The 12,923-nt window shown below is 36.3% G+C and overlaps 1 protein-coding gene across 1 annotated transcript; it reads left to right on the top strand.

Annotated features, from left to right (window-relative positions):
- Positions 1 to 11,308: 11,308 nt before the first annotated feature.
- LOC148193058 (exosome complex component RRP41 homolog) lies at positions 11,309 to 12,923 on the top strand. The gene is made up of 6 exons (XM_088099349.1): positions 11,309 to 11,323; positions 11,492 to 11,527; positions 11,619 to 11,686; positions 12,464 to 12,542; positions 12,628 to 12,664; positions 12,784 to 12,923. Exons 3-6 carry the CDS (start codon positions 11,637 to 11,639, stop codon positions 12,921 to 12,923), a joined length of 306 nt encoding a protein of 101 aa, XP_087955475.1. The 5' UTR covers positions 11,309 to 11,323; positions 11,492 to 11,527; positions 11,619 to 11,636.

Genomic DNA, 12,923 nt, shown 5'->3' with positions numbered 1-12,923 from the left:
GGCCTAAAATTGACCCTAAAGACACTTTATTTCCTTTCTAACAGCACTACCACAGAATTTTCACGCTAAAACAGTTCCAACATACACAATTCCATCATTCTAAGTCATTCCAAACAGTTTATAGACATCAATCACCAAATACACATAACACACACTTCCATACATGCATTTCAAGTTTAGCTAGAACCAAGTTCATGCTTCCACCACAAACCACTACAAATTTTATCATGCATTCACTCCACACAGTAAAATCAAAAGTAGAACTAGCTCCCCTTACCTCTAGTGTAGACAACCAAGCTCAAGTAGGAACCCTAGACCACTTGCTTGCACTCTCAAAATGTTAGAATCACCTATAAATCATCAATTGATGATAGAAAACGAATCTTAGAACCCAATAGAAGCTAGATTACGGAAGAAAACGAAATGGGTTGCATGCAACAAGTTCAATCACATGCTTACAACCCTAGGGCACATGAGAAAGGGGGTTTTCTTACCGGTTCTGATTAGAGAAATTGATCGACTAAGAGCAAGACCCGCTACTTTGTGATCGTTGGGGCAGCACCTAATCGAGAATTTAATGGTTCAGTGTGAAGAAGGGAAAGGGAGAAGATATAGGGGGAGGAGAGAGCTTGCAGGAAGAGGAATGGTTTCTCAGACAAGAGGAATGAGTTAAAAATCAATGTTTCAAAACTAATGTAATTTTATTTTAAAGTACTCAACCTCTCATCTTTTCCACCTGTCATCCCCTTTTTGCTGACTCAAATCCAAGTCCTTACACAGATTCTGCAAAATCTCACCATTTTGTTTCAATAACTTTAGTAGAAAATATCATTTTTTTTTGGAAGCCAAGAATATAAAGCAAAATAAAACAAAATCCAGCTGCTTATGTCTCATCTTTGTCTCCTTTTTGTCTCTGCCATAGATTGACCTGAGGATGGAATACGTCAGCCCAGAAGGACTTCGACTGGATGGTCGCAGACCCATGGAGGTACAGCTATTATTTTTTTCTTGGGCTTTTTTTTTCCTCCTTTTTTCTTCACTTAATATTCATTCCAAAAAAGGTTCCTTTAGATCTTTCAAGAATACTCATGAAGCGTATGAAATGCGGAGTATTAATAAATAATAATATCCTACATGAATTCTTACATAGTCATGAATTACTGAAGCTTTATGTTAATTAGTATATATAAGATCTGTAGATAGTTCTGCATATGGGTTATACATAGATGAGCCATGCCATGGGTAATGGAAATGTGTAAGGGCACATTTTGAACTGCAAAAAAACATATAAACAGATTAGAAGCAGTCAATAACCTTAGTTATGATAAACATTAAAACCTATCACTTAAAAGCTACAAATGTTGTAGTTTGCCAAATGATAAAAGTAAGAAAATGGAGGGTTCTAACCCTAAGGATGTCTAACCAACCTTTTTTAGTGAGATATATGAACTTGGTCCTATGACAAAATGAGCTAATTGAAAGCAGCATTTTAAGGTCTGGCCTATGGAATTCAGTCCTATTTAACAGCTGTGATTTGGACATGATTTTGGGATTCGACTATTTAAAATGAGGAGATGCACTTTAGAGGATAAGGTGAAGTTATTACTATTTATTAAAAATTTAGTATTTAAGAGTGCGATAAAATATATGTACATGTATAAGAAACTATGAAGTTATTAAAATCTCAATGACTATTACTGCAGTTTATCCTCTAAAGTGTTATTCCTTCACTGTAGAGGATCTAAATCTATGATTTTATATTTCTTTCTCTACTGATCTTTTGCCTTTAACTTTTTCTCCTCTCTTTATGGTATATTGTAGATGCGACAAATTGGTGCAGAAATTGGTGCTGTATCCAAAGCAGATGGGTAAATGAATTTTAGCTTTTTAGAAAATTAAGTTGTGATATCATTTGAAGCATTTGACCATAAAGTTTTTTTATTTTGAAAACAGTTCTGCCATGTTTGAGATGGGTAATACAAAAGTTATTGCTGCCGTTGATAACAGTTGAAAAACTGTTATTTTCATGCTTAAAATTGACACTAAAAGCAACCTTTATACTTAGAAACTAGCTTGAAATCATACTTTTATCCATATTTTCAGAAATAAGAGAGCTGGACAGGTTTATGCTTGATTTCAGTGTTTTTGTGCAGGTTTTAAGGTTAATTTAGTGAAAGAAGTGAAGAATGAGAGAGATGGAATCAGAAAAGGAATCAAAGAGTGCAAAAAGAGAAGCCGAAGGCACCGCTCAGCGGCATTTTACCGCTGAGCGGCACTCAGGAGGTCACGGGAGGTCCGCTGAGGGGCAAAATGGCCGCTGAGGGGAAGAAAAGAGACGCGCACTCACCGCTGAGCGGTACTTTACCGCTGAGCGGTACTTTACCGCTGAGCGGCACACTTATGGGCTTGGGCTTAGATTCTTTGTAATTTTAGAATATTATATAAGCTTTAGGACGTCCTAGGGTTTGTATCTTTGGCAGAAACGAGGCAAACGCTCTCTCTTCCACCCCTTTGAAGGAGGATCTTGGATGCTCAGGCTACCTCTTCACCTTTTTAGGGTTTATTCTTTCATTCTTTCATTGTTCATCTAGGTTCACCATGAATATGGTGAACTAAACCTTGTATGTTTGTTGGGGAATCAATGTAATCTCTTGAAGCTCTCATATATGGAATTTATGCTTGCATCTTAATCTAAGATTTATGCTTTCTTTCATCATTAGTTAGGGTTTTTCTTCTTTGCTTAATGCTTGCATTGTTTAACTCATTCGATGCATGATTATTGGTTTTGTCGATACGGGAACGTACGGGGAAGTCTAGATCCGGGGAATTTCTCCCAATATTATGTTGGTTGTCGTTAAGCTCCTGAACTTATGAACTGATCATTAGGAATGCTAGGAATTGTATGAACTCGTGATTAGGGAGAAGCCTTCTAGAAAGGTACTTTAGAGAGTGGCATTAACAATGATGATTTGAATGTTGAATTCCTAAAATATATGAGAGTGGATAAGATGAAATTGACCCCCAACAACATATTCATTCATATATTTCATTGAAAGTGTTTATCTTTTGCTTTTGCCATTGATCAAAAACTCATGCATACATGTTTATTTTCTGTCTTGCATATTAAACTCCAAATATTTCGTTCTTAAGTCTTAGCTAATCAACAAACCACACAACTAAACTAGGCCGTGAGTCCTTTGGGAGAACGATACTTGGTCTTACCAAGTTTATTACTTGAACGATTCGGTCATACTTGCCGATTGTGAAACAAGTTTGTGACATCATATTTTGGTGATCATAAATTTGTCCATCAAGTTTTTGGCGCCGTTGCCGGGGACTCGTGGTTTAACTGGTTAATTTGTGTGATTATTGATTATCTTTGACTTTAATTTTGAATTTCTGTTTTTATTTTTCTGTTTTTATTTTATTTTATCTTATTTGATTAGATTTGATTTGATTTGATTTTATTTTATTCTATCTTCTAAATCTTTTATCTTCTGAATATATATCTTCTCTTATATCTTTTTGTGCTAACAAATATTTTCTAGGGTTTTGTTTTCTTGTGTATGCAGGAGGCAATTCGAACTAGGAGTAAGAAAACAACAGAGCCTCTTCTTGAAGGTCTAGACGAGAGTAGAAGGAGGAGAAGAATCAGAACGTCTAGAGAACTTTTCCCTTCTCCAGAAACTCTCTTACAATCATCACCACAAGGTTCTGTTCATAGCACAGGAAATATGGAGAACAATAATGTTAGAAGAACTCTTGCAGATTACACCAATATTGCTGGACCTCAGCACTTTAACAGCATAGCTAGACCTAGAGTCAATGCAGCCAATATGGAGGTCAAACCAGCACTGATTCAACTGGTGAAGAGTAATCAATTTAATGGGTTATCTCATGAAAGCCCATATGAGCACCTTACTACCTTTAATGAGATTTGCAATACAGTCAAGATTAATGGGGTGCCAGACGAAGCTATCAAACTTAGCTTGTTTCCTTTCTCATTGGGAGGCAATGCTAAGCTTTGGTTGAATTCTTTTCCAGAAGAAAGTTTCACAGAGTGGGAAGCAGTGGTTACAAAATTTTTAAACAAATACTTCCCACAATCTAAGGTGACTAAGGGCAAGCAAGAGATTTCTTCATTTAAGCAGGGCATGGAAGAATCACTGGGGCATGCATGGGACAGGTATAAAAGCTTGTTACGTAAAACTCCCATGCATGGTTTCAAAGAAGAAGAAGTAGTCCTAACTTTCCTTGGAGGGCTTGGTTCACAAACCAAGATGATGCTGAACGCCTCAGCAGGAGGCAATATTAAATGGAAAACTCCAGAGGAAGCAACTGAAATTATTGAAAATATGGCTACTAGTGACAACGAACTCAATATTGAAAAAGGAGATCTTAGTCAGAAGGAGTTGTTACAATTAAATGAGGCTTTGCTTATTCAAAATAGAACTATCTCTCAACAGCTTGAAGAAGTAACCATGAAACTTTCTCAAATACCACAGGAAATACAACAGGTTTCAATGATTCAAGAGCAACAAAAATGGCAGATGCAATGTACTCCAGTTGAGAAAACAACAAAGCTTGAAGAGACTTTCCAGAGATTCTTGAAGACAAATGCGTCTTATTGTCATAATGTGGATGATGCATTTAAAAAAATGGAGGTTTATGTTGAGAGAATAGTTGACGAGATTAAACATGATAATCTTGGAAAAGAGTGTAAAACTGTTGTGACTAGAAGTGGTAGAGTGTTAGAGGAGAGACAAAAAGAGAGAAAGGAGAAAGAAAATGAGAGTGAGAGTGAAAAAGAAACATGTGAGTGGAAAGAAAGAGTTGAGAGAGAGAAAAAGAGAAAAGAAGAAGAGGAGAGGAGAGAAAAAAATGAGAGAGAAGAGAGACAGAAAGAAAAAGAGTATGAAAAGCCACTTCCTTATCCAAAGGGTTATTCAAGGAAGGAGAAAGAAAAGCAGTTGGAAAGATTCATGGAACTGTTTAAGAAGTTGGAGATTACCATACCATTCTCTGAAGCATTGCAACAGATGCCAGCATATGCAAAATTTTTGAAGGAACTTCTCACAAAGAAACACAAGTACATTGAGAAGGAAACTATCAATATACAGGGTAATTGCAGTGCAATCATACAGAAACTACCTCCTAAACTTAAAGACCCAGGAAGCTTCACTATTCCATGCACCATAGGAGATGTGAAAGTTGGAAGAGCATTGATTGATTTGGGAGCTAGCATTAATCTAATGCCGCTATCCATGTGCAGAACAATTCGGGGGCTGGAAATTAAACCAACCAGAATGGCTCTTCAATTGGCAGATAGGTCTCTTAAATATCCATATGGAGTGGTTGAAGATGTTTTAGTGAAGGTCGACAAATTTGTATTCCCAGTAGATTTCATTGTGATGGAGATGGAAGGAACTAGTGATGTTCCTCTTATTCTTGGGAGACCTTTTATGAAGACTGCTAGAGTTTTGATTGATGTAGAGAATGGTAAGCTTAAATTGAGAGTTGATGATGAAGAAGTCACATTTGATGTATCCAAGGCCATGACATATCCAAATGATGACAAAGCATGTTTTCAATTTGATGAACTTGACGAAGTTTGTATGGTTCAAGAAAGAATGGTGCGAAATATTTCCCCATTGGAAAAAACTCTCATTGATGCATGTGAAGATTTAGATGAAGAAGAAGAGAAACTGATTGATGAATGTCTGATGGACTTGGAAACATTGAAAAAGAGTCCAGAGGAAGATCCAAAATTCGAAATAATTGATAAGGAAGAAGCAGTCAAAGCACAGACACCAGAATTAAAAAGATTGCCTTCACATCTGAAATATGTTTTTCTAGAAGAAGATGGAACAAAGCCAGTCATCATCAATAACTCTTTATCTTTACAAGAAGAAGAGCAGTTGATAGAAATTCTGAAAGCCAACAAAGAAGCAATTGGGTGGTCAATATCAGATCTCAAAGGTATTAGCCCAACTTATTGCATGCACAAGATTTTTATGGAAGAAGACTATAAACCAAGTGCTCAACCACAGAGAAGGTTAAATCCTGTGATGAAGGAGGTGGTCAGAAAAGAAGTGTTGAAACTGCTAGAAGCTGGTATCATCTATCCAATCTCTGACAGTGAATGGGTGAGTCTAGTACAGGTGGTTCCAAAGAAAGGTGGGATGACAGTAATTTATAATGATAAGAATGAGCTTATTCCTACTCAGACAGTTACTGGCTGGCATATGTGCATTGATTACAGGAAGCTGAATAAAGCTACTAGCAAAGATCATTTTCCTCTTCCTTTCATGGATCAGATGTTAGAAAGGTTATCAGGGCAGGCTTTTTATTGTTTTCTAGATGGATATTCTGGATACAATCAAATTGTGGTAGATCCAAAAGACCAGGAGAAGACAGCTTTTACTTGTCCTTTTGGTATCTTTGCATATAGAAAGATGCCTTTTGGATTATGTAATGCTCCAGCTACGTTTCAGAGGTGTATGCAAGCAATCTTTGCTGATCTTTTAGAAAAATGCATTGAAGTATTCATGGATGACTTCTCAGTTTTTGGAAATTCTTTCCAAAGATGTTTAGCTAATTTGAACACTGTCCTCAAAAGATGTGTTCAGACAAATCTGGTTTTGAATTGGGAGAAATGTCATTTCATGGTAACTGAAGGAATTGTATTGGGGCATAAAATCTCTGCTAAAGGAATTGAGGTAGACAAAGCTAAAGTAGAAGTTATTGAGAAACTACCTCCACCAACAAATGTAAAGGGGATTAGAAGTTTTCTTGGTCATGCTGGGTTTTATAGAAGATTTATCAAAGATTTCTCAAAAATTGCTAAACCATTGAGTAATCTTTTGATGAAGGATGCTCCTTTTGTGATGAATGAAGATTGCCTGAAAGCTTTTGATATATTGAAGCAGAAGTTAGTGTCAGCTCCAGTAATTGTAGCACCAGATTGGAATCAAAATTTTGAATTAATGTGTGATGCAAGTGATTATGCAATAGGAGTTGTCCTTGGCCAAAGGAAAGAACAAAAGTTTCATCCAATTTATTATGCTAGCAAGGTGCTGAATGATGCTCAATTGAATTATGCTACCACAGAGAAAGAGTTTCTTGCCATTGTATATGCTCTAGAGAAATTTAGACCTTATCTTATTGGGTCTAAGGTGATTGTCTATACAGATCACGCAACTATCAAATATTTGTTGACAAAACCAGATTCTAAGCCACGTCTGATTAGATGGGTACTACTATTGCAAGAATTTGATGTAGAAATCCGTGATAAGAAAGGAAGTGAGAACTTAATTGCTGATCATTTGTCACGGTTAGTCAACAATGAGGTCACTAGCAAGGAGTCTGAAATCTGGGGATCTTTTTCAGATGAATCATTCATGTATATTCAGCAGAGGCCCTGGTTTGCTGATATGGCAAATTTCAAAGCTGCAAGAGTCATGCCGGAAGACTTAACTTGGCAACAGAGAAAGAAATTTTTACATGATGCCAAGCAGTTTGTGTGGGACGATCCGTATTTGTTCAAAATTGGAGCAGATAATCTTCTAAGGAGATGTGTTACAAATGAAGAAGCAGAAGGAATTCTCTGGCATTGTCATGATTCACCTTATGGAGGACATTTTAATGGAGAAAGAACAGCAGCAAAAGTCCTTCAATCAGGGTTTTATTGGCCAACTTTATTTAAAGATGCCCATAATCATGCTAGGAATTGTGATAAATGTCAAAGAGCAGGGACAATCACTAAACGTCATGAGATGCCTTTACAAGGTATTTTAGAGGTTGAGGTTTTTGATTGTTGGGGTATTGACTTTGTTGGACCCTTCCCTCCATCTTTCAACAATGAATATATTCTGGTAGCAGTGGATTATGTGAGTAAATGGGTGGAAGCATTGGCTTGTCCTAAAAATGATGCTAGCACGGTAATTAAATTCCTGAAGAGGTAGATATTCTCACGATTTGGCACTCCAAGAGTGTTGATTAGTGATGGAGGATCTCATTTTTGCAATTATCAGCTAGAGAAAGTACTCAAACACTATGGAGTAAAGCATAAGGTAGCTGCACCTTATCATCCACAAACCAATGGACAAGCTGAGGTATCTAACAGGGAGATAAAGAGAATCCTGGAAAAAACCGTGACTTCATCAAGAAAGGATTGGTCTCTCAAATTGGATGATGCTCTTTGGGCTTATAGGACAGCAATGAAGACGTCTATGGGATTATCACCATTTCAATTAGTCTATGGGAAAGCATGCCATTTGCCAGTCGAATTGGAGCATAGAGCATTATGGGCTTTGAAATTCTTGAATTTTGATCCTTATGAAACTCAATGCACACGCAGAAGGCAGATTTTGGAGCTTGAAGAAATGCGGTTACATGCATATGATTCATCCAAGGCTTACAAAGACAAGATTAAATTTTATCATGACAGGAAGTTGGTGAATAGAGTTTTTAATCCAGGACAACAGGTACTATTGTTCAATTCAAGATTGAAGATATTTCCTGGGAAGCTGAAGTCAAAATGGACAGGACCATTTGTGATAAAAGAAGTGCATCCGCATGGAGCAATTGAAATATTTAATCCATCTGCTGATGATCCACAGAAAAGTTGGGTGGTAAATGGTCAACGTCTCAAGCCCTATCTAGGGGGAGAGGTGCAACAATTTTCCACAATGATGTTGTTGGTTGATCCTTGAAAGTTTGGGTCAGGCTCGGGACGTTAAACAAGCGCTTGCTGGGAGGCAACCCAGTATCTTGTAAGTTGTTTTTGTTTTTAGATTAGGGTTGATGTACTCAATTGAACACCTGGTTTCTTGTGATGGTTTGCTATTAACTGTGATTGTGTGATGAGTAATGCTTGATGATGCTTATTGATTGATTGATGTTGAGATGATGTGCACATTAAAATGCTTATACAGGTGATTCACAAGCTTTGTGAACAAATGCATGATATCATGATTGTGATTGTGAAATTAAGCAGGATGTGTATGTCAAATGTGAATGAGCTTATATGTGAGGTTTTGAACTCCAGAGTTGTTATTGTTGAATGCTATTACTTTGAAAGCATGAATGACTTTGCCCAAGTTTTCTATGATTGAATCAATTGCTTGTTTTGCATCATGTGATCAAGGCCGTTTGTTGGAACCCTTTTTATTGGCCAAACTCATAAAGTTAGCCCACTAAAAGAGAACACTTTGTGTTCTATCCTTTGAACCTTTAGCCTTGAACATACACTGAAAACCCTTGATTGAAAATCTTTACCTTGAGTTAAGTAGAAGATCTTGTGTGGTATTGTTAAATGTTCAAGTTTGGGGTTGTTGGGGAAACATGAAAAAGGAAAAGCATTGAGCTAAGAGCTAAAAAGTAAGAATATGCAAAGAAAAAAAAAAGAAAAGAAAAGAAAAAGAAGTAAAGCTCAATGCAAATGCAAAGGCAAAAGAAAGTTGGGAAGAATAAGAATAATTGTGTTGTTATGACTCTCTTAACTCAAGGATTTTGTGATCCAGAAAAACCAATTTTCTTGTTAGCCCAGCCACATTATAAGCCATTGAAAAGTCCTTGTGATGATGCATGCTTGTGAATGTTTTTGATTGTGGTGAAATGAAAGGCAAAGTTGATTCATGTAACATTGTGATAGTGGAGTGAATGAGTGAAACACTTTACCTCTTATACACTTGTGTGTTGAGTGAAACACTTTACCTAGTGAGGAAATATCCCATAAGCACATGAACATCCATGCTTAATTGATTGATCATTCATGAAAAATAGCATTTGTTGGAATTTAAATGACTTTGTGAACACTAAAGCATGTGCACATCTTGAATGAACTCTTGGTCATAAATTTGAGTGAAGTTGTTACTTATCTTGAAAAAGAGGATTTTTGAATGAGTGAACCATCATATGAATTGGTTGGAGATTGAGTTACATTTTGTTTGCTTGAGGACAAGCAAAGTTCTAAGTTTGGGGTTGTGATAACAGTTGAAAAACTGTTATTTTCATGCTTAAAATTGACACTAAAAGCAACCTTTATACTTAGAAACTAGCTTGAAATCATACTTTTATCCATATTTTCAGAAATAAGAGAGCTGGACAGGTTTATGCTTGATTTCAGTGTTTTTGTGCAGGTTTTAAGGTTAATTTAGTGAAAGAAGTGAAGAATGAGAGAGATGGAATCAGAAAAGGAATCAAAGAGTGCAAAAAGAGAAGCCGAAGGCACCGCTCAGCGGCATTTTACCGCTGAGCGGCACTCAGGAGGTCACGGGAGGTCCGCTGAGGGGCAAAATGGCCGCTGAGGGGAAGAAAAGAGACGCGCACTCACCGCTGAGCGGTACTTTACCGCTGAGCGGTACTTTACCGCTGAGCGGCACACTTATGGGCTTGGGCTTAGATTCTTTGTAATTTTAGAATATTATATAAGCTTTAGGACGTCCTAGGGTTTGTATCTTTGGCAGAAACGAGGCAAACGCTCTCTCTTCCACCCCTTTGAAGGAGGATCTTGGATGCTCAGGCTACCTCTTCACCTTTTTAGGGTTTATTCTTTCATTCTTTCATTGTTCATCTAGGTTCACCATGAATATGGTGAACTAAACCTTGTATGTTTGTTGGGGAATCAATGTAATCTCTTGAAGCTCTCATATATGGAATTTATGCTTGCATCTTAATCTAAGATTTATGCTTTCTTTCATCATTAGTTAGGGTTTTTCTTCTTTGCTTAATGCTTGCATTGTTTAACTCATTCGATGCATGATTATTGGTTTTGTCGATACGGGAACGTACGGGGAAGTCTAGATCCGGGGAATTTCTCCCAATATTATGTTGGTTGTCGTTAAGCTCCTGAACTTATGAACTGATCATTAGGAATGCTAGGAATTGTATGAACTCGTGATTAGGGAGAAGCCTTCTAGAAAGGTACTTTAGAGAGTGGCATTAACAATGATGATTTGAATGTTGAATTCCTAAAATATATGAGAGTGGATAAGATGAAATTGACCCCCAACAACATATTCATTCATATATTTCATTGAAAGTGTTTATCTTTTGCTTTTGCCATTGATCAAAAACTCATGCATACATGTTTATTTTCTGTCTTGCATATTAAACTCCAAATATTTCGTTCTTAAGTCTTAGCTAATCAACAAACCACACAACTAAACTAGGCCGTGAGTCCTTTGGGAGAACGATACTTGGTCTTACCAAGTTTATTACTTGAACGATTCGGTCATACTTGCCGATTGTGAAACAAGTTTGTGACATCATATTTTGGTGATCATAAATTTGTCCATCAGCCGTCTATGGCCCTAGAGAGGTACTGTTTAATTATTTACCTTGCTAATGAAAATTTGTCTATGTAATTTAAGGATTGTTAACTATCCTTTTTCAGTGTTAGTTGGTTTAGACATTTAAAAAACTTTGATGTTGTAGTTGAGCTTTAGATGATTTGCTGTTTTTCTTTAGTAACTTCTCTGCATTTCAGGTGCAAAATAGAAGCCAAATAACCAACCATGCTCTGGTAGTTTTTTTTTTTCTAAGTTATGTTGTCTGTATTTATATGAATTGTAACAAAAACTTAATTGTTGCTTATGTGCAATGTATGTCTATAGGTTCGGTGTGAGTACAGCATGGCTAATTTTAGCACTGGAGATCGCATGAGGAAATCAAAGGGTGACAGGTTTTGCTCATTTACTTGCTTTTGTTTAACTTCCTATTCTTTTTGACCTTTCACTTATTTTTTATATATTCGTAGTTTTATACTTATCAAAATGGTATTGGAGCATAGACTACTAGGATGATAATGAATGTTGCATTAGTAGAATCTATCTTAAGAGTGCCTTGTAATTTGTAAATTGGACTTTTTGATCTTTTTACTGAGGTAAGAATTTAATAGCAATGGTGGTAATGCATGTTTAGACTTTTAGAGTATAAATTTTGATTATTAATTAGTAATATATATATATATATATATATATATATATATATATATATATATATATATATATATATATTGCATTTGTTCATGTGATACAGTATAATTTTTTTTTTAATCTTGCATTCATAATTTTCTATGTAACAACTATCTTGCTATCCACTAACGTATTGTAGTGTTTTTGGGGCTGGCTGCTCCATGCCTTTGATATAGCTGACTACAGGCTCAGCAATGGGTTATGTATCATAAAACAATGAAAAGCTTAACCCCATGCACCCTTTTACTGCCTTTTCTCATTTTTAATCTTTTTTGCAAGCTTTGACTTTTTTGAGTAATCTTTGGCCAAAACTCACTGAATAGTTTTGAATGGCTTAACCATCAATGTTTGCAGATATAAATATTGTCCTGTTTTGCTTTTCCTTCATAGTTTTAATATGGTTCTCATTGTAAGGTTCTCTTACAGAAGGATAATAGGATCACTTCTTATTTTTTACTACGTGATTTGAAGTTCTCATTCTACAGGAGATCAACTGAAATTTCCCTGGTTATTCGGCAAACCATGGAAGCATCTATATTGACACATCTATTGCCTCGATCTCAGGTTTTATTACACATTAAGAACTTATTTTGTCATGTGCTTTGCTTTCCCCTAGTCCTCCCTAATGTTTTACTTATTAAATTTGCAGATAGATATATATGTCCAAGTTCTCCAAGCAGATGGAGGTAACTAAGACTTGATAATGGGATCTTGTGATTCTCTTCTGTCATTGCCATTTTATTTTCTCTCTTTACTCATTTAATATGTACATTAATTTTGGGTGATGTTGACATGTCTTTTATAGGAACTAGATCTGCTTGTATAAATGATGCAACTTTGGGCCTTGCCGATGCTGGGATCCCTATGCGTGATCTTGTAACATCCTGTAGTGCCGGATACCTTAACAGCACAAGTCTGCTTGGTATATATCTGTTTTTACTCTAA

The sequence above is a fragment of the Vigna umbellata genome, chromosome 9, assembly GCF_029865625.1.
Source record: "Vigna umbellata cultivar VRB3 chromosome 9, Vumbellata_1.0, whole genome shotgun sequence".
Taxonomy (NCBI): domain Eukaryota; kingdom Viridiplantae; phylum Streptophyta; class Magnoliopsida; order Fabales; family Fabaceae; genus Vigna; species Vigna umbellata.
This window is presented reverse-complemented; position numbering and strand designations above follow the sequence as displayed.